This window comes from Lactuca sativa, chromosome 8 (assembly GCF_002870075.4).
Source record: "Lactuca sativa cultivar Salinas chromosome 8, Lsat_Salinas_v11, whole genome shotgun sequence".
Lineage (NCBI taxonomy): Eukaryota > Viridiplantae > Streptophyta > Magnoliopsida > Asterales > Asteraceae > Lactuca > Lactuca sativa.
In genome coordinates, this window is record NC_056630.2 from 25,489,557 (window position 1) to 25,511,623 (window position 22,067).

At 35.8% G+C, this 22,067-nt stretch overlaps 3 protein-coding genes across 4 annotated transcripts; 1 reads left to right on the forward strand and 2 right to left on the reverse strand.

The window, feature by feature from the left end:
- The first annotated feature begins 11,083 nt into the window (after nt 1-11,083).
- On the forward strand, nt 11,084-14,587 carry LOC111877249 (CDP-diacylglycerol--glycerol-3-phosphate 3-phosphatidyltransferase 2). The gene is made up of 7 exons (XM_052766096.1): nt 11,084-11,744; nt 12,563-12,660; nt 12,749-12,799; nt 12,954-13,067; nt 13,535-13,591; nt 13,675-13,760; nt 14,196-14,587. The coding sequence occupies exons 1-7, from the start codon at nt 11,255-11,257 to the stop codon at nt 14,314-14,316; spliced, it is 1,017 nt and encodes a 338-aa protein (XP_052622056.1). The 5' UTR covers nt 11,084-11,254; the 3' UTR covers nt 14,317-14,587.
- Nucleotides 14,588-15,939: 1,352 nt separating this feature from the next.
- Nucleotides 15,940-17,481, reverse strand: LOC111877247 (protein RDM1). 2 transcript variants are annotated; one of them, XM_023873774.2, is made up of 3 exons: nt 17,323-17,481; nt 16,484-16,666; nt 15,940-16,401 (listed from the first exon to the last, which is right to left on the reverse strand). In XM_023873774.2, exons 2-3 carry the CDS (start codon nt 16,647-16,649, stop codon nt 16,046-16,048), a joined length of 522 nt encoding a protein of 173 aa, XP_023729542.1. In that variant the 5' UTR covers nt 16,650-16,666; nt 17,323-17,481; the 3' UTR covers nt 15,940-16,045. The 2 variants fall into 2 exon arrangements, with proteins under 2 accessions (XP_023729542.1, XP_023729543.1); XM_023873775.2 differs by having other exon boundaries at nt 17,310-17,467.
- A 2,933-nt stretch (nt 17,482-20,414) lies between these two features.
- On the reverse strand, nt 20,415-21,346 carry LOC111877210 (pre-mRNA-splicing factor cwc22-like). Its single transcript, XM_023873732.3, has 3 exons — nt 21,009-21,346; nt 20,729-20,918; nt 20,415-20,614 (listed from the first exon to the last, which is right to left on the reverse strand). The coding sequence occupies exons 1-3, from the start codon at nt 21,291-21,293 to the stop codon at nt 20,415-20,417; spliced, it is 675 nt and encodes a 224-aa protein (XP_023729500.1). The 5' UTR covers nt 21,294-21,346.
- Between the last annotated feature and the right edge of the window lie 721 nt (nt 21,347-22,067).

Consider the following 22,067-nt stretch of genomic DNA (forward strand, 5'->3'; position numbering starts at 1 on the left):
TGGTCACACCTTCGCCTTGCCACTGTCCATTGAAGTACCTGAAACCATAACCAAAACTGTAAACACGAAGCTTAGTGAGTTCCCCCAAAATACCACCACACAAACTGATAACATATACCAACAAGCATACTCAAATGCTCATGCCTGACTCAATCACCATCGGGCTGGAATACTAGGCATGTCTACATGGGCACAGTCATCCTCGGGATGGAATACCCTCGTATCATAAGTATGTTGGTCCAATCAACCATCGGGTTGGAATACCAAACATGTCGGGTCCAATCAACCATCAGGTTGGAATACCCTCGACCTGTTGACCGATGCACAAAGCAGTCCGGTCTCACCATATACTATAACACTCATGTCGGGTCCAATCAACCATTGGGTTGGAATACCCGAGGCCCAGTCAACCTCCGGGTCTAGTCATCCCTCATAATGGAACACCTTAGGTTGGAATGCCAGTATAAATAATGGGTCCAGTCATCCTCAGGATAGAATACCCTCGGGCCCACTCAACCATCGAGTTGGAATGCCCCCAGTCTGTTGGCTCATGCACAAAGCAGTAACGCCTCAACCACTAACCACACTTGTGCACATATAACATATAATCATATAACAATCTACAGCCAGTCAGACAGATGTACAGTTCACTAAGCATAGCATCATCCTATATACCAGGATACGGATCTAACATATCACTACAGCACAATAGCGTACATAACAGGATATCAACTCTAAAGGGTCTGCCTTGGTGCCTTTGACCCGCAAGTACATTGAGGAAAACTCACCTCACAAACTGAACAGAAGATGATGAGGTCCCAACTCCGAATCTCAGCTCTCCAACCAACACCTTTTGAGGTTGCCAACAAGCTAGAAATCTCAGATCTACAATACACTCCACTCCAAGGTCTTCACACCACCTTCTTTTTCTTCCAAAACCAATCCAAACTCTCTTGAAAACTCACAAATGGCTTCCTTTGTAACATCCGAAAATCCAGGTATAGTATTTTAATTATTTATTTTGAGTCAAGAAGAGGGACTCGACGAGCCGACGCCCAGACTCGTCGAGTAGGATCGCGAATGCTGACTGGATTTAATGAATGGACTCGACGACTCCGCGCTGTGGACAGAAACCCTAAATCTTTGGGCCTGTGCCCTATTTAAGGGTCCTTATGGCCTTCATTGGCGGCCACCTTCACCCTTGAGAGACCCCTACAAACCAGAGAGCATAGAGAGTGAGAGAAGGGCCATCTTGAGCTTTATTGGTGTGATTTTGCAAAGGAAGAGGAGGGATTCAGCAAGGAGGACCAAATGAGGTTTTCAATCTGAGTGTAAAGCCCCGTTTATTTATTAAGTCAATAAATAAAATAATGAGCGAATAGTAGCCCTAAAATAAATAATTATATATCAATGGATGGTCTCGAGGGGCTAATTGTCATAAATTTAGAAGTGGAGGGCTGAAGGGTAAATTCTGGACCTTAATTGGAAAGAATTTGTCAAGCAAGGGGAGGTTTTGTAAATTTTGGATTAGCTTTGTAAAGATTTTAGAAGATAGGGGCTGTATTGTAAATCTCGGATCTGGTTTGTAAAGTATTTAGTTGGCATGGGTTGAAAGGGAAAATATGGGATTTAATTTAAAGAGAACTTATGGGGAGGGACCAATTTTGCCATTATGGCAATATGTTATGGTGTCAGGTATATAACCCATAAGAGAACCCTAAACCTAGAATCAAATACGGCCGCCACCATCCCTTTTCACTTCTCATTTTCCCGATCAAAAAGGCCGCTACCCTCCTCCTTCATTTCCGATCGCTGCCATCACCATATAAGCCCCCTCAACCGCCGATGGCATCACCGAGTTCGATTGCTCTCGTCTCCGCCTATTGCTTCGTCGACGAAGGCCCCCATTCCACCACCTGTTGTCGTCGGTTAGGTCGTGTATGGCCGGAGATGGCCTGTGACCGCTGCCCGTTTCGAACTAGTCACATTGCTGCCGTTCTCTTCTTTTTCTTTTGCTCCATCCGCCTCCAAGGGCTCACTTCCATTGCTCCGGTCATGGTCACAACCCCAAAGGGCTGTCGAGTTTGTGTGGTTTATCACCTGTCGAGTTGGGGTGCGCTTCCTTGCTCAGCTCATCTCCGTGCGTGTATGCCTGCTTGCTGTTGGCCAGAAAAGCGTGGAAACCACCATGGCAGCCACCATGGTGGCCATTACCTTGTTGTCGCCGGCTTATGCCACAAAGTGAGTGGTTGGCCTCCCTCTCCGAGTAAAGGAATGAAGAGGTGCATGATTCAGTCGATGTGTGTGTGGTTGTTTTTGCCGGAGTCCTCGGAAAAGGCATCACCACCACCATAGGGTGGTGGCTGCCACCATCTGCCACCACCGGCCACCACAAGGTGGCTGTGTGTGTGTGTTTAGTTGTTTAGTGTGTGTTTATTTTGATATTTAGCATTATAAAATGTAAATCACAGCTTGGAATAATAAAAGAACTTGAAAACCACCACCTTAGGGTGGTGGCTGCCGCCACCGGCCGCCGTGTCGGGTGGCGGTGTGCTTTGATGGTGTTTGGACTCGTTTGGATGATTGGACAAGGGACTAAAACCCTAATGGGCCTTGAAACCCTATTGGGCCTAACGAAGCTTAAGGGACTCTAATGGACCCAATAAAACCCTAATGGGCTTAATAATATTTTAGTGGGCTTGATAGGCCCGATAAAGCCCTAATTGACATAAAAGGCCAACAAATTGATAAATGGGCTAATATTTGGATTGGAAAACCCTAATGCCATTAAAACCCTAACTTTAAGAATTATTCGGGTCACACACAAGAATTATTTAATAACTTGAGATATTAAATAATAAGCGTTGGCAAAGATTAATCTAAGCGATAATGGACTTAATAGATTAAGTCCTTAATGGGTTAAGTAGGAAACTTAACCCTAATCATCATTTTATTTGAAACCCTAATTTCACTTGGGTTTATTGTTAGGCCTTTCTATTGGGCCTTGATGATAAGGGTTATGAAATGGACTATCCAAGATCAAGCAAATGGTCTAGAGTAATTTAATGGGCCTAGGGTAAGGCCCATGTAAGGGGCTTGGGCCCAATTTGGAAAATTGGGCCATAGATGGGCCTTAATAAGTATATGATTTTGGGCCTTAGAATGAGACCATGTATAGGCCTAGGCCCAATTTGGAAAATTGGGCCATGTGTTGGGCTTTGATTCCTAGTTGACTTTGGGCCTATGGATTGGGCCTTGGGCTTGAATAAGCCAAGCTTGGGGTAATGTAATTATCCAAAGTAAGTGTTTATGGTTATGTAGTGGGACCCAATTATTAATTGGGTGATGTTTTGATATTGACAGATCGGGAATCTGTCAGCCAGCAGTTGGGGTCGAGTCTGCAGGACTTCAGCTAGTGGGGGATTGTGCCTTCGGGACTTCAGCAATGTAAGGTGAGTTACCTTCCAGTAGAGGTGGGTCTACGGCCACAATGTCGGCCCACCAGTAGGATTGTAAGATAGATGTTTGTCTCTGTGATATTCATCTAGGTTTGCTACTACCTGTGATATGTTATTGTGCTAGTATGATATGATGCTATGTGCTAGTGACAGTAGGGGAGATAGTCCCCCAGAACACCGGTCGATTGGGCAGAAGGGGCGGTTATGCCTAGCCATGCTAGATAGTTTATGAGATTTATGTGTTATGTGGTAGTGGTAGGGGGTGCAATAGTCCCCAGTATCCGGTCGAGAGGACCAAAGGGGAGACCAGCACCCAGATATGCTAGTCAGTATCCGGTCGAGAGGACCAAAGGGGAGGCAAGCTCCCAGATATATTGGTCAGTATCCGGTCGAGAGGATCGAAGGGGAGACCAGCACCCAGATATGCTAGTCAGTGTCCGGTCGAGAGGATCGAAGGGGAGGCAAGCTCCCAGATATACTGGTCAGTTTCCGGTCGAGAGGACCGAAGGGGAGACCAGCACCTAGATATGCTAGTCAGTGTCCGGTCGAGAGGACCGAAGGGGAGGCAATCTCCCAGATATACTGGTCAGTATCAGGTCGAGAGGACCGAAGGGTAGGTCGGGCACCCAGATATGCCTGACAATATTTGTATGTTATGTGATTGTATGGTATGTGGTATGTTGGGGGAACTCACTAAGCTTCGTGCTTACAGTTTTCAGTTTTGCTTTCAGGTACTTCGTGTCTAAAGGAAAGGAGCCGGCTTGATCGCAGCGCATCACACTATGGTTTTCCGCACATGAGATCTTTGGGATTACACTCTGATATTGTTTTATGATAACATGTTTAATTATTTCTACTTTGGTTTTGACACGACATGATATTACAAATGTTTTATTACACTGTTGGTTTTATAATGACTTATTTAAAAATGAAAATTTTGGCCTGTATTTTTGGGATGTTACACTGAGACTTTGGAGCAAGGAGCTTCACTTTGAGGTAACAAATCGGCCCTTTCTTTCTGTATGGTGTAGATTGCATGAATCTAGGGTTTCTTGACCCTTTTCTTCAATGGAATATGGTGTATATGAAGTCCCAATGTGGAATAAGCATTAGATATGGACCTTAAGAGGTCTAGAGGGTCCCAACCTTCCAGCTGTATGCAGTCCCTTTGGAGTTGTGGACCTTGGTTGCCATTTTAGGAGCTATTTCATCAAATAAGGATATATGGGTGTTGCATGAGCTTAAAGATTGGACCTTTACGTGATTATTGAGTGTTAGGAGGTCAGATCTATAAGTTAGAGAAGCAGATCCGACCTCAGAAGATCGTTTGAGTGTTGTTATGGAGGAAACTCGCCGAGTCTATAAGAAGACTCGACGAGTCGAGTCGGGTTGCCCCGCGATTCGTGACCAGTGGTAACCCGTCAAGTGAAAGGCTCACTCGACGAGTTGAGTGAGGCCTTAGGAGGATTCTAAGAACATGCATGGACTCGCCGAGTCACCCGAGTGCACTCGACGAGTCTGGTCAAAGTTTGACCGTTGACTAGAGTTGACTTCAGTTGACTATAAGGTTTTGGTCAAGCTGATTCAAGAGAGGTCAGGGAAGGGTAGAATGGTCTTCTACCCATTCTTTAGAGACGAGGACAATAGAAAGTATTGATTAGAGATGTTATCATTTTGATAAGAGGAGGCTAGGTCGGTTTATCGAGCACGAGAGGTTATCCGACATCATACGAGGTGAGTATTCTCACTATACTTTACCTAGAGTGGTAATTATGTGTGACCGGGAGGTCTTATGTGCTATGATGAGTATGTGATGTATGTTGTTATATGATATGTATGTGTTATGTTATGTTATGAGTAGTATGATATGGACTGGAAGGTCAACCGTGTATGGGCCGGAAGGTCAAGATGATATGGACCAGAAGGTCTACCATAATTATGGGACGGAAGTCCCCTGAGACACATTGACCGGAAGGCCTTGTAGAGTTATAGCCTTCAGTGGCGTATGTGCATATGTGGTATTTTGGGGAACTCACTAAGCATTTATGTTTACCGTGTTGTGTAATATGTGTTTCAGGTACCAACGAGGATCGCGGGAAGGCGCCGACATGATCCGTACACACTGATGAAGATTTATGTGTTTGAGATTCTGGGATATGATTTTCTGAGATAATATTTGATACACATGTGTTTGAGATGATTATGTGAGATATGTTATGTTTGAAAAATGAAAAAAAAATTGTTTTGCGAATTTACGTTGTTACATCCTTTTTGCTATAGGGTTGCTTGGGGGTCGAAAACACTTAAAGAGGTTGGATAAGGATAGGGTTTATGTCCATAAAGGTGTTTAAATATGAGCCAAGTCCTCAAAATTAGGGTTTACTTGCCACCATCATACGCCCTGTTAGAAATAGGGGATGAACAAATTGCTTGGATTCTCTGATGATCCACTATCAAATTGAAGTATTTCGATGGTACAGATCGAACGCTCAATTGGATGAAATTCAGAGATATGAAATCAGAGAATGTCTATGAAAATGTTCTTTAAGATGTACCAGAAAAATGACCAAAAAACGGATTTATGATCTCTGTCTGAAAACTGTCATATGACAATTTCAAAATGTCATAAACCATAAAAACTAACATAAAAACGGGTATTTGGATAAGGGTCAAGCCAATGGTCAATTATCTGAAAAAACTATTTTCTGATGCATGTTTAATATAGTAACATATCCTATATAAAAAATGACCCCAACCAGGGGCTGCCGCCTCTTGGACTCCGCTCCTAGGGGCGTTGCCCCCGGACCCCCATTCGTTTAGGGGATTTGCCCCTAAATAACAGTGTACTTTGAATCTTGAAAAACTTGAACAAGTGTGTACTCCTACACCATCCCAACTTGTTCAATATTCATCACGATCACTTTTGGTCAACAAATTTAATCCTATTACACTTAAATAATATTGATGATATTAAATCACCAACATGCCCAACATACAAAGTGTACGCTTAGCGTACACCACGTACGCATGACGTACTCCAATGCCAAAATTACATAAATGCCATTAGGGCTCCTTTGCACACTTTCTTGAACTTTGGGACCAAAATGTAATACATCTTAATTTAAGGATCAACAATGGAAGTACTTCAAAACCAGATGTTACGGTATGTCCCCTTTGTTACGTTTAGTGTCTGTATAAGTCCGTTAAATACACATGAAAAGACCATTGCTATGGACCAAATGTATAAAATATATAATCTAGATGGATTATATCTTTAAATTGTTCCAAAATTTAAAATAAGAAGAAACAACTCATTTCTTTGCTCCCTCAACGCCCTTTCTCATTTATACTCCCTTGTCTCTTTTCTGTCTCCCCCTGATCAACATCTTTAGTCTCCCCTATACAATGACGTAGGTGTTTCATTCCTCTATTGTGACATCCCCATTTTCTCGACCAAAAAAGACCGATTTTGTTTATGCTTTATAAAAATCAGAGTACCTTTTTTTAATAAAAATGTTGTGGAATTTGTTCCCAGTAAAACATGATAAATACGTTATCAAAGCATTTCCGAAGAAAAGTATTTTTATTCATTTTAAAACATTTGGGATGTCATCGTCAAAACAGAAACATAAGCATAAACATAACTTACATTCATTATCGCTAGTGATTTATATCTCCTTAATCTCTCAGTGTAATATGACTTCATATCAACACCTGTGATATAAATAAACTGAGTGGGTTAGGTTGGGAAACCTGGTGAGTACATAGAGTTTTCAACCCACAATAATATAATTATTATGTTTAATCATCAAACAATAAACCCAATTACCCATCCCCATTATCTTCTTTAATCTTAAGGATCTATCCTAAGAATCAGTTATTTCTCCTTCATTCATTCCTAAGGATTATCCTAAGGAATAGGTACGAAGTCCATCGTTGTCAATGATACACCTGTCAAACACACCTGCTAGTTCTATCACTTAGGCGCGGCTGCCATAATTGTGATATTCTATATGAGGCGCAGCTGCCAGTATTGTCCTTCGAGCACAGCTGCTAGGGTTATATCGTTTATTGACAGTATTGTTTTCGAGAGTCCACTCGCAATACATGTCAATGGGTTTTTAGAGTACACCGGTGAACAAATCGTTCACAACACTGCGAGCCTGCTAGTGTTCCACTGGACTGTCTAGAATAGTCCGTGGTTGTCATCCATACTCTGCTAGATGATGGGGTCAACATTTGGGAACAAGGTTTCTCACATCGTCCACCTCTCACCCTTACCTCATGGTCTATATCACCTCTCAACTCATATTTCATCTACCCATGTTTTACCCAACATATTACGTAGATATAAATACATATACAATTTAAATCATATAAAACTTGTATAAAATTGTTCATCCAGCATAAATAGCAAGTATACATATAATATGCACACATAACACATAGTCTATATAAAATACTTCATATCTATGTGTAAGATGAAAGAGACCATGCACTCACTTGAAAAGGTGGTGATTCTGAACTCAGACAGCGTTTCGCTTCTTAAAAATAATTTCCTTCGACGAAACCTAGTATTATTACCACTAGAGTTTAGTTTATTATTCGTCGAGACTAATTAATAGTCTAGTTATTATTACTATTATATAAGCTTTAAACAATACTTATATAACCCATAATAATAGCCCAAGTACTTATTATAAGTTCCTAATAACGTTACTATAATTAAATAAAAGTTATATTAAAAATAGCGTAGGCGTAGCTCACTTACAGCGGGTTTTATAGAAAACTGGGCTTTGTTTGGAGTAGCGTTCCCGAGCCGAAAAGCTCTTCTTCTCGGAGCCGTCGAGCACTTCGGGACTTCCGCCTCGTGCTAGGGAGGTTCCCTAGGCTTTTCGGGGGTTTTCAGGGCTAGAGAGAGGTTTTAGAGAGAGAGAGAGAGAGAGAGAGAGAGAGAGAGTAAAGAGAAGAAAGAAAGGGAAAGGTGTGAAGAAAATGAGGGTGGAAGGGGTTGTATTTATAGGGTGAAATATGACTGAAATTGGTGCCACATGTCACCATCTAGTGGCAAGCCTTGGGGAGAAAGCAATGGCCAAGATCGTGTCACGTCACCCCTTTTGCAGCAGCACCCTGTCGACTTCTAAACCCCGTAACTTTCACATACGAGCTCTGTTTTCGATGTTCTTTATATCCACGCGTAGGTAAAAATAAGATCTACAACTTTCATTCTGACTCCGTCAGCTAATTCTCGACCGATCTTAAATTTAACAGTACGATGAGATTATACTGTTAAATGTCCGCGTAAAATTCATAACTTCTACATACGAACTCCGTTTTCGGCTGTCTTTTTACCGTTGAGTTCCTATTAATGAGATCTTCAATTCTCATTTAGGTCGCGTAGGCCAGAAATCGCTCGATCTAAAATTCGAGTTTCGGGGCGTGCACTGCTATGCCAAATCTTAGAAATTCATAACTCCTCATACGAAATCAGATTTGGGCGTTCTTCTTTTTTTGTATGTTCTCCGTTTAACGCATACTACAAATTTAGTTTAGATAAATAAGTCTAAAAAGTACTTTATCAAAAATTCACTATTTACGTCTCCCGGTGCCGTGCCGATTTTGCCGTAAAACTTCGACGAGCCATAACTTCTTCGTTATAACTCGGATTCTGGCGTTCTTTATATGTACGGAACCCGTGAGACATATTCTAAAACTTGGTTAAGATTAATCCTTCTAAATAATATTCCATTAAAAACTCATTTTTGACGCTCATTATCTCTAAATTGGTTAGCCCGGATCTGCAGGCGTCACATCTATGGTTACGTCGACCTACCCACAACTCCAGTTTTGGTTACCATCACATTTGATGGGTTTATTAAGATACAAAAAATGCTCAATGTGGAAAATCACTTAACAATTAAGAATAGGGCACACACAACCTAAAAGGATCTATGTCTTTCACTTTGAAGCAACATGCTTTGAATAACAAAATCTAGCATAAACCCTAACAATTTCGAAAACTATAAATTAAGGTTAAGGGTTTACATACCTCAAACTTGTTATAGCAAACAAGTTACTTCAATCCTTCCTTTGAAGAGCTTGGAAAGCTAGCACCAAAATGATGATGCCTCTAATGGCTCACACCTAAACCCTAGAACTAAAAGACAATTAAGGAGATAGGATGAGAGATATAAACTTCGTTCATATGCTCCTTTGATAGAGTAGCCATGAAATTTAATGCTCAAGGAGTCCTATTTTATAGTTTAGGTAACTTGCAAGCAAAACCAGATTTGAGTTAATTAAATAATGGATTTAAATTCTCTTCAAATCTTTTCCTTATTAACATCCAGGAGGCTTTTGGAAACCTAAAAGAGCTCTCAAAACCGTCCACCCTTGGATGGTTCTAGAATTGTCTCTTTTGTTCAACTATTAAACAATTACAATTCACCAATTGCACCTTTAGTTAATTCCAATTAATCTTAAGTTAATTCCAAATGAATTCTGATTAATAATTAACCAACTCTAATTGATGTCATATTAATTTATTAGTCAGATAAACTAACAAATCAATTATTTTAACAACTGATCCCATATTAATTTATTAATCAGATAATAAATTAACAAATCGACTATCTAATTTCAATTAATATATCAATCATATAGTATATTAACAAATTATTTCCTTATAATTTCCAATTAGTTTATTAATCATATAATATTCTAATAAATCATCCTCTCTTTCTACAAATATCATTCTAATCACGTTCTAGTTATGATGACAACACAAAAAGGATTTTGCTTACAATCACAAGAATATACTAATTTAGTTATAAGTTTAGACACGTTAATCCAACAACATCGCCACCTTGCCTCACATTACGATACTTGCTCCACCCTCACTAGATAGATGTATGTCACCCTCATCAGTTCTACATTATGGTGGTAGATCCGCCTACCATTGCCTCTTATACCTTTCCCGATGTTTGCCTCATTAACACCAAATCTCTATCTATCTATCTATCTATCTTTTCTCTCTCGCAATGTTGAAACCTACTAGATCTACTATATCTCTCTTGCCTCTTACTAAGAACTAGGAAGAATTGTGGGTGGTGGTAATGAGGTTGACTAAAAACTGATGGTGGGTGGTGTAGTTGGACGGATATGGTGGAGGGTGGTTAGGTTGGTCGGATATCGTTGTGATAGTGATGATGTCAACTGGAAAAGGAAAGTGGTGGTGGTGGTATAGGGTGGGGCCTATTATTTAATAATAATCAAAATTCTAAAAAAAACAAACAGAAAAAGGAAAAAAAAAAAAAAAAAACAGGTCATTGTAATCATTTCATACGTACTTGTCACAATGGTATATGGTATAGACGACAATGGGGACAAGGATCTAATTAGACAAATTTGTCAACCTTAATGATCACCAGTGTCAAACTTTCAATACTAGGACTAAAACTGCAGATTCGTATATGCCACAGGGACCAAAACTGTTTTTTTTTTGTGTGTTTATTTTAGTAAAATTAAAGTTAAAGCAAAGTAGAAACGAAAATACTTTTTGAGAGTTGTACCTGGTGCTGTGTCGATGGTACATCGTGTAGAGAGAAACGAGATCTTTGAGTGACAGAGATGCTTTGCCGGGGAACGAGTGTTTGCAAATTGCAGACTCGAGACTTCAATCAGGAGGAGAGATATTAGCACCAAACTGCTAACGTAAGCCCCGTGAAAAAATTTCGTGCTAACATAAGCGACGGGTGCGCATCCTATTTAATCTTCCCTCTCACCCACACATCACCATGCCCTTCACCCTCCTCAAACTCACCACCGTATCTTCTATTCCCCTCCACCACCGGCGTCAATACTGGTGGCTAGGTCGCGCAATCGCCACCGGGAGGTCTACGACGCCACCTCCGATGTGCTCGAGCTGGTGGAGGACAACAACCTGTGCGACCCCAGCGCACGATAATAATAGCAACGATAATAACAGTAATAACAGACTAGGGTTTCGTGGTCAGAAAAATTTGAGATATACGTCCAAAGATAAAGGAGGAGGAAACGCATTTAACGGTGGTAGAGTGAGTATGGGATCCGTAAACAATGATAACAGAGATGATAAACGGGCAACGGAGAACGATCGCGGCTCCGGTGTCACGTCTACATTGTCGTCGGACAACCACCGCCACCTAAAATCGGCGCCGTCTAAACAGAATCCGTCGACTAAATTGCTCACGTTGCCTACGATCTTAACAATCGGACGCGTTGCGGCGATTCCTGTTATCGTTTGCAGTACGTCCTCCCTCAATTATCTCTGAATGTTTATGAATTTTAACATTGCAGAACATCACAATTTCTGCTCAAAGATCGATGGATTTTAAGATATTTCATATAATTGTGGACAAGTTGTGAACGTTGTTTGATATATGCAATTAGATAAATTCACGGACTCGGAAAATGTCATAGATGCGAGGAAATGAGGCGAAATGGATGGAGATCTTTTGGTTTCTTTTAAGATTCATACGTTAAGTAATTGATTTGTTTCTACACATTTGTTCTTTTAGGCTCCTTTTGGCTTGATTCAAGCAGGATATGGTGTTAAATTTAATTTCACATGCTGCTAATATTTCATAATGTATGTAGTCTGTACTTGGATTTTTTACTCTAGTTTTATGCCATTTGGATCCAATTTGTGATGTGAACTATATATCTAGAGAACCTATCGTGCTTGCTTAGGGAAGCCACTTTTCTGTTTCTCCCTGTTTTCTACACATAAATGAAAATGCTGTAAAAGCTTAATGTATAAGAAGAAAATGGTTTAAGCTGCAGCATTTGGTAATGGTTTCTTTGAGTTGTTGTTTATTAGACATGCTAATCAATGAAACTTATGAATGTCAGAAGAAGCTACCTTCTGCACCTAATCTTTATATGGATGCATACTGTGAGTTTGTGACTTCCTTTTAGTTGATTTGCCTGATCTTATCATTGAAATTGGCATGAATTCACATCTAGAATTTGGTTCATTATACTGGATGATTCCATTATCCCTGTTGCATGTATTGTACACTCCAGTTTGATGATACTAACACGCCCCTTTTGAATTTCATTAGCTTTTTATATGAATAGTCGGCTGGGGACAACTGCCACCACAGGCATCTTCATTGCTGCAGCAATTACAGATTGGCTTGATGGATATCTTGCACGAAAAGTATGCATTTTTCTTTTTAAATATTAGAGAAAGAAGATACAACAAACTTTTGTCTCTAAATTAATTTATCTCCTTCGATTCATTTTAGATGAACTTAGGAACCGCCTTTGGTGCATTTTTAGACCCTGTGGCTGATAAGGTACTCCCTTTTAACTCAATTAACTTAAAAAATCTATAAACTTTTCTCCACTTTCATTTTCTTTGTTGTTCCCTTTCAATAAAGTAGTATCTTTCTTTCATGGTTTACTTTTTTCTTTCAGTCATCTTATCTTGTTTTTATTATTTGGTGCCAGCTTATGGTGGCTACTACCTTGGTGTTGTTATGTACAAAACCTCCGGAAGCGTCTATGCTTGGAGAATTGCCTTGGCTATTAACTGTGCCATCAATTGCAGTAATTGGTAGAGAGGTATTATTATTATTATTATTATTATTATTTTTGAAATCATATTGTTCCTTTTTCTTCTAGAGGCTTCTAACTTTGAAGTGATATACACTATTAACTTCTCTGACAATTTTAATAATGAAGATGTTGACTAGAAAATGTGATATTTGAACATTATCCGAAAGCTACCAAACATAAAAATGGAAAAGCTGCCAAACTTGAATATGAAGCATATATCTTGCTTCTGTCTTTTCTTTGAATTAATTGATGAGGCTTTTAGCATAATAAAGGAATTACGGGTTAGGCTATTATTCGTATGTCTACTGCCATTTTAGCACATGGCACATGTATTAATATGAGATGCCATTTTTTTAATTCCTTCATTAGGCATATAAATAAATGATTTCCATCATGTAATTCACGTTTATATAAACTTTGGTTGTTTGAGTTTGACTTTCTACATTTGATATTTTATTTATTTACTACTGCAGATAACAATGTCTGCAGTTAGAGAATGGGCTGCTTCTCAGGGTAGTAAACTCTCCGAGGTATATTTAATTAATTTGGTTATTTACTGTTATTATATTATTTATTATTTCTAATATCTTGGAACATAATAAATAATCTTCAGGCTGTTGCTGTAAATAATTTGGGGAAATGGAAAACAGCGACACAGATGACTTCATTAACCATTCTTCTCACAATTAGAGATCCCAGGTTTGTATATATATATATATATATATATATATATATATATATATATATATATATATATATATATATATATATATATATATATATATATATATATATATATATATATATATATATATATATATATATATATATATATATATATATATATATATATATATATATATATATATTAACATATTTAAAATAAAGGGTTAGTGTCATAAATGGGTAACAAACTATTTCTTTATTTAGTTATTTTCCAACAAAAATGAAATAAAAAAAAGTAGTATAAGAAGGTCAACAACTGACATGTTTTGTTTTTTTGTTTCTGTTGCTTTATATTCTGATAGTATTTGTTAAAACAATGGTGTTTTATGGAAAAAGAAATAGCTGATTACCCATTTATGAGATTTACCTTTTAAATAAATTATTTTTTTACAAAAAAAAAAATTGCAGTTTTACGGAGGTAGGGTTTCTGGGAGCAAGTGGTGTTGGTTTACTTTACGTATCGGCTGGGCTAGCTTTATGGTCACTGGTTGTGTATATGAAGAAGATATTGAAAGTATTAATTTCTTAAAAAAAAAAAAAACAAACAGCTGCTTCAGACTACTGGACACCTCTCATGAAAGCTCTGCTGCTGTTTTTTTTTTCCTTCTTATATTGTCTCTTTATGCACTTGTGTTCTATATGGTATGATATGATATGATATGGTCTTATTATTATATACAAGTTTCCTTAGGTAGCAGAGTTGAGATGTCAATTTGTTGTCTGTTCTGTCCTCATGTTGATGTTTTTGTTCTACCGAGGAAAACAACCTAGTATAAAAATCAATAATATTTTTTGTCAAATCCGGGAGATTAACCCTTGGTACTCTACAATATATATATATATATATATATATATTTATATGCCATGATGACTTATGAGACACAATTTTATGTAATGTTGTTACCACTTGTGGATTCATAATATATTAACATTTATAATCACTTGTGTATTCATTAGTGAAAGGCTGTTTACCTTCAGAGACGTGTTTTAATTTTTAGGTTTAATTGTGTAAATGACACAATATTTTGACCAGTTTTTGGATTACACCTAAACCAAAACACTGGTCTAACTTTTCGTTTTAACCGAGTTATAAATTTCCATCTATTGCGTTTTTTTTTTTTTTTTTTAAATGTGAACAACATTTTCTGTTTACATAATAGATGCAACATTTCGACATTTTTTTGACTAAGACTTAAGGGAATCCACAAATGCTTAATTTTTAAGAGGCATTAATTTTTAAGAGGTCTGAGAGGAGCAAGTGAGAAAAAGGTGAGTGTGTGAAATAGAAAGGAAACAGAAAAAAATATTTGTTGGTTTTTTTTTAAGGTACAACTCTTAAAAATTAATAGGAAATAACAAATAGTTCTCTCCCTTAATGTGTTTCTTTTAACAATCTCAACCAAAGCACTGGCCTAAGTTTTTGTTTTTCGAGGTTCTATCTGCTAAAAATGTTTTTTTTTGGCTGGCTGATAAAAGTGATCAAATATCGAAACCAATAACCCAGGTATAAGACGACAAAGATTGTAAAAGAATATTTAAGTCTTATTCAAAAAATGATGAAAACGTTTTTATACAATTAAACACAATTTCTACAATCTACCCTAATAAATAAGAATGATTTTGCCACATGTCATTCTCTCATTCAATTGACCACTTGTCATTTTGTCATTATTTTGAGATATATTTATTTCCACTTGTCATTTACTTCATTTTTTATTTCCAATTTATCATTAATATAACTTCCATAAATTAAACCTACCATAATAACTATTAATTTCAAATTTCAAATTCTAAATTTTAATTTTAATTTCAAATAAATTTACAGTTTAAACCTTTGTGTTTAGCATTTTGTTATAATTACCCGTTAGGATACAAATTTGATAACTAAACACATAATTTTAATTTATTTATTTTTTGCATGTTTTTTTCTCATAATTTTCAGTTATCTTAAATTTCAAATTCAAATAAATTTTCTATTTAATCATTTATATTAACATTTTGTTTTAATCAACCCGTATAATATACGGGTCTCACACCTAGTATGATATGAAATTGCAATTTGCAAACGTTATATATACAAGTCCTGTAACATCTTATAAAAGTTTTTGAAACCAGAATCAACCATCATGTTACTGTAAAACACACACAAAACTGGGCAACCATCAACATATTTCTTAAAAAGCAAAGTCTAACATATTTCTTCTAAAGTAAATCTGCAAACTAAGAAGCTAGAGAGTCTAGAGATGGTAATTAGAGTGTCATAACTGGGGGAAAACAGAATCAATAAAAGTGTAGTACATAGGATCAGCTATCCATAATTTAGCAAGAAACTGATGGGATGATGTCAGCCTATGAACTTCTTCAATGAGCCAGATGTTTGTTTCAGCTTTACAGGGATGAATCATGGTGTCCAATGGCAGAGGATCATCTCTCATTTCATCCCATTCTTTCATTCGAATGTTGGTCAAGTAATGGAGTGGTTGCTGGTACATCTGTTTCATGGAATTGGCTAATCCGGTCCATGACTTGAATGGAATGATTGACCGATGTTGTGCCGGAATCGGAATCTCCTTCATGAATTCTTGATACATTTTTGCACTTTTTCTCAGTAATTCTACATCAATCAAAAACATATACATGATATGAATATGACATGACATAGTTATCGGTATAAGTTTGACAAGACATGAAATTACCTTCGGTTATTACTTCTTTGGCAGGAATTGGATTGATAAGTGTAGTCTCGATTTTTGGGCGCTTGGTAATAGAAAGATTTTTGTTTCCATTGGATGGAGAAGGTTTATCATCATCATCATCATCATCCGATGAAATATCCAAAGCAAATGGCACACTCCTCTTCATTGTCAATCACATGTAAACTGGACAACAGAAAATAATTATAACTTCTTAACTTCCTGGTGTCAGGGCATAAATGAAGAAACAGATGTGGAAACCAATAAATACAGACATAAGGACTCCGATTTAACATCACGAAACCCAAAAATAAACCCTAATTTCACACAAGTCGTTTATGTGAATTGGTGCTTGGACCATTTAACCTCGAAATATGAAATCAGAATCAAAGCTCATTAAAATGCTCGAATTCTGTTTCGAAGCGATAAAATCGAAGTCCCCAAACATGCATCCATCTAGTGAACAGTGAATTACGACTCGTGAAGTACTAATTAGAAAAGAAAAAAAAGGATTCAACTAGAATAAACAAAAAGATTATCATACGTATTTGGATTTCCACAGAAACATCACTCCATCTTTTCAAAGATTACAACCGAGTTTTTGTTTCCGGTGTAATGTATAATAACTGATGTCCTCACAGCGTTCATCGCTCAGAATATATGTGAATTCGTAAGAAAGAAACAGATGTACAGCATAAAACTAGGTTTAAATGAGGTGGAACTAGCGGCCGTATCAAAACAAACATCTTTGAGAAGAAAACACACACCTAAAACAAGCGAAATTCGAGAGACTGAAATGAAATTGAAATGGAGAGAGAAGAGTTCATACACATTTGACTTACAGGGAATCCTTTGTCAGTGAGTTCCGAATCCTGGAGATTTGTCGCTGTAATTTTTATACCGTTACATCCAATTCAAAGCTCCATTGTAGAGAGAGAGAGAGGGAGTGTATGTGTATTGTGTATGTTAATGTGTATGTGTGTGCGTGTCGTGAAGAGAAAAGGGGAAACTTAAATGGTGACCCGATCAAACCTTCTGGATCTTTACTAACCCGGCTTTGAAAAAAAAAATCTTTTATCTAAAAATTCATTGTTTTATTTTTGTTTTTTCATATAAACCATTAAGATTTCTAAAAATTTCAGAAAAAATCATTAGTATCAATTATTTCTCTTCAAAAACCATCATTTATAAAAAAAAATGTTTTTTTTAATACATACACCATATATCATAGTTTGTTAAACGTTAGAATGTTTCAATTTTGACAAAAATCAAAACCAAACTGAAAATTTCAGGTTTATGATTTTGAAAATACTAAACCATCAATTTGTCGGTTTTGTTTCTCGTTTTCATGGAAAAAGTTGTAAGCTTGTAATATCAACAAATTCTCGTTATCATGTTTAAACTTCAATATACATCATGAAACATTAATATTTTTACGGAACTATTATATCATATTTTCATATCAAAGTCATTGGTGGTTAATAGGGTTTGCAAAAAATCCAAAAACTAAAATTGCAAAGAGACCTGAAACCTTAACAACCCCCCCCCCCCCCCCCCCCCCCCCCCCAAAAAAAAAAAAAATGGAATTTGAAACGATCAAACCGTCTTAGAATACCAACGTTTTCGTTTTCGTTTTCGTTTTTTGAAAAATCCGGTTTTATTTTGTTTCATATATCAAGGAATCATCTCTAATAAATGAAGGTATTTTTGCCACTTGTCACACTCTCATTCAATTTGTCAAATGTCATTTTGTGGTTATTTTGAATTAATTTTTTCCACATGTCATTTTATGAGTTTTTATATTTTATTAAATTTCACATAATATTTTAATGTAATAATTGTAATAAATGTTGTAATAAATAGATATTAATTTCACTAATAAATGTATCTTTTAATTTCTAAATTCTCATAATATTTTAATATAATAATTGTAATAAATGTAGTAATAAATAGATATTAATTTCACTAATAAACTTATCTTTTAATTTCTAAATTCCCAAAATTAAAGCTCATTAGTTTCTTTTTTTTTTTATTTAAATTATTTGTTTAAATTTAAAAGATAAAAAACATTTCTATTATAATAAATCATTATTTTTCTTATTATTTTTATAAATTCAAAGTTCTCAAATATTTTGACATTTATATTTAACTTTTTTAAATTAACTCAGGTAATACATGAATCTCACAACTAGTTCACATATATATCTCACACTAGTTTCCTTTTGCAAACTAAGAATAATTCATAAATCATTTTGCAAAATGTTAAATTTCACATTTTTTTCAAGTTATGTTTAAATTATTTAACACAATTTTGTATGGTTTTTGGGTTTTTGCGAAAAACCATAATTCGTTGTTTTTTGTGAGTGTTCATCTTATTTATATGTTTGGTCAATGTGATATTTATTTAAACCCGTAGTCACTTAGTGATAGGACACCATCCATTTTTTACCAAAATTTGCTTTGCAAAAGTTACACATTTCGCAAAATAATTTTTATCTTGAAAGTATAATTTGTAAAAAGTTGAGTACTTGGCACATGTGTAACATGTTATTTTAAACATTTTTTGAAGAAACATTTATGTTAAGTAAAACATTGTCTCTAACTAAGTGTAAAGTTTATGCATCCAAGAGATAAACAAAAAAGAAGAGTGAAATGTACAGTATAAATTAAGCCTATAATATTTTTTATTAATTTTGTAGTGGCATAATTATGTGAATAATCTAAACCTTCGTTAGGTGTTATACGCAATAGTTTCAAAAGATAGTAAGTAGTTTTTACTTTTCTTTATTTGTTTTGCAACGCATCAAACCCCAACATAGATACCTGATATGCTAGTTGAAACACAAGAAGATGAGTTGAAAGAGTAATTGATTGATTAAACACAACCTTCGAAATTGCAGACAATAAGAAAGAAGTCAAATAAGATAGTATTGTTGAAATTAAAGAAAGATACTACATGGGTCTAAGTCAAACTTTGTAGAGGCTGTTAATTCAAATTAGTTTTAAATGATGTGTTGTGAATAGTAGACATGATGTATAGCCCATTTTAGTCAATTTGATCCTCATTGTTTAGCCCTTTTAATTACTTTTTTTTTGTAAAGTGGGTGTTGTAAACAACGTGGTTGGTAATATCACCAAAATAATGTGATCCAACTTGTGTTATGCAATTAAGTGTTTATAGGTTTATGTACTTTTATATTTCTACACATAACAGAATCAATTGTTTATATTTCTTTAGAATAGACTCAAGAAAAGTACAAATGTCACTTAACCCAATAAAACAGGTTGAATATATTAAGTTAAAAAGAAACATCACCGCATATGTACCCGTATTAAGTCATGTATCCATTAAGTCAAAAAGAAACAACACTTTACACTTGCAAAAAGAAAATTGTAATGTTACAATCAAACAGAAGAATCCTAAAAAACAACTCCTACTTATAAACATCTTCATGTAACAAGGTATCAAAATCATGATGTGTTAAGATCCTAACATCCTCTTTCCGCGCTTGTTATTCCCCTCATTATCACTACAAGAATCAGAATCAGAATCATGTGTTGACTTCTTCAAATACACTCTCAAATTGTCTGTTAATCCAGCAAGTCCAATTGAAGTGAAGAAATTTATTGAAAACCATGTGTTCTTCGGGTAATCTCGTGGAAAAATTGACTCAAAATCCTCTTGCATTATTGGCTCACTCAACCTCTCCTTCAACACCCGAATCCCAAGATGTTCACACAACTTCTACAACACATAACATGACAACCAACTTTATCACTTTGAAACAAGGGTAAATAACTAAATATACAACTAAGGGTAAAAATAAAGTTACCTGGAAGAGAAACTTGATGAAGATTCTGGAAGAAGAAGTGGTGTGTTCTTGAGTGAGACGAATGTAAGCTAACACATGCCAAGGTAAAGCATTGGTCCCAATTAGATGTGTAAATTCTCTGGATCGATTTCATCTAGAAGAGATACTTTATGTGTCAATTGATCTTCCACCTCAACAAGATCCAACTCTGGACGAATGGCTGGATGGAATCTTCTTAATGCAAAAAGACCTTCAATCAAGAACTGAACCCTTTTGTCTATCTCTCCCTCATGAAGAATCCCACAAAAACGCTCAAGAATACCTGGATAACAACAGAATAGCATTAGATGAAAAGAAGGAATTGAATAAATGGACAATGTGGTTGTGGTCTTTGAAGATAGGAAAGGTAAAACAAAACGACAATAAATTAACTCACCATGGAAGGCTTTTGGAGATAGATCTCGAAGAATTGATCCAAATTCTGTAACAAAACCAACAGCAACCTCAACGCTATCATCAGTTGGATTTTCAAGTAGAATTGTGAGTAGTTCAAGAGCAATAAGTTCATGAACTACATGTTGATTGACCAAATGAGCTATAAACTTGACCGAAGCAAGCAATTGAGGCTGTGAAAACACATAGTGTCAGTATAATCGTAAAATAAACTACCACTCGATCTCAAATAAAACCAAGAAAAAGAAGAAGATGATTCGTACCTTGTCATTTCGCTTATATGCCCTTTGAAGCTGCAAAAGAATCCTCTTCAGAAGAAGGTCTCCGACTTCTGAGAATTTGGTGTTTATAACAGCAACAAGTGCTGCAAAAACGTCTGTAAATACAGGAGATGCCAATTGGGACTTCATACATGATCGACAAAACAGTCCTCTTCCTCTGATTGAATTTTCAGCGAACAACTCAGGGATGATATACTTGATATTTGTTGCATTCACCTTGTTCATTAATCCGTTTATACTCTTTCTCAACGCATCCACCTTGTTCATAAATTTTAAATACGATGATCAACAAAAATTAAATTAAAAAATATACAAATATAATGTACAATAATTATATATAAAAAAAAAAAAAAAAAAACTTATACCCTGGATACTAATAATATAAATAGTATGATACCTAATAATACTATAATTTAAATAGTAAATTATAAAACAAAATGAAGTGTTTAAAATAAAATTGTGATTTAAGTCTATTGTTGTTTATTATTTTTTATTTATATATCTTTGTATTTATCAAAAAAAATGATACTACTAATTTTTGTTTTATTTTACTTTTATAAAAATAGAGTTTCCATCAGTTTTCTTATTAAAGGAATGAATGAACATTAAATCCTCATGCAAATATATCAAGAACATAAACATTAACATAGCAATAACAATAATTTCATTTTACCTTTTTTTTTCAATCTAATTCAACTCCTCGCTAAATAGTATATTTATTTATTTTAATTAAATCAGTTTTAGCATTATTGCCCACAAAACAACATAGGCCCTGGAATATTAAGAAAAAATCTAAAATACCAATGCACTTTTAGCAAACTTGCTACCACAAAATTAGTTGATACAAATAACACAAATTAAATGACATGATACAACTTATAATCTTTTTACATTGCATGTTCCAATATTTTATTGATTGCATAAATATTTTGTCGATGGATAGCATCAGCCATCAGGAACTTTAACTTCAACATGATGTCACCAAGTTGTGTGTTGTGTTGATCCATGTATAAACCTCAACAAATTTTCCATGTTCTTTTA

What these genes read in the sequence shown, in the direction of transcription:
- LOC111877249 (XM_052766096.1), top strand. Translation starts at nt 11,255, where the DNA reads ATGCCCTTCACCCTCCTCAAACTCACCACCGTATCTTCTATTCCCCTC. An exon ending in GATTCCTGTTATCGTTTGCA is followed by an intron (nt 11,745 to 12,562) that starts GTACGTCCTCCC and finishes GAATTTCATTAG; the next exon opens with CTTTTTATATGAATAGTCGG. An exon ending in TAGACCCTGTGGCTGATAAG is followed by an intron (nt 12,800 to 12,953) that starts GTACTCCCTTTT and finishes ATTTGGTGCCAG; the next exon opens with CTTATGGTGGCTACTACCTT.
- LOC111877247 (XM_023873774.2), bottom strand. Translation starts at nt 16,649, where the DNA reads ATGAAGAGGAGTGTGCCATTTGCTTTGGATATTTCATCGGATGATGAT. An exon ending in CAAAGAAGTAATAACCGAAG is followed by an intron (nt 16,402 to 16,483) that starts GTAATTTCATGT and finishes TGATTGATGTAG; the next exon opens with AATTACTGAGAAAAAGTGCA.
- LOC111877210 (XM_023873732.3), bottom strand. Translation starts at nt 21,293, where the DNA reads ATGAACAAGGTGGATGCGTTGAGAAAGAGTATAAACGGATTAATGAAC. An exon ending in CATATAAGCGAAATGACAAG is followed by an intron (nt 20,919 to 21,008) that starts GTACGAATCATC and finishes GTGTTTTCACAG; the next exon opens with CCTCAATTGCTTGCTTCGGT. An exon ending in ATCTCCAAAAGCCTTCCATG is followed by an intron (nt 20,615 to 20,728) that starts GTGAGTTAATTT and finishes GTTGTTATCCAG; the next exon opens with GTATTCTTGAGCGTTTTTGT.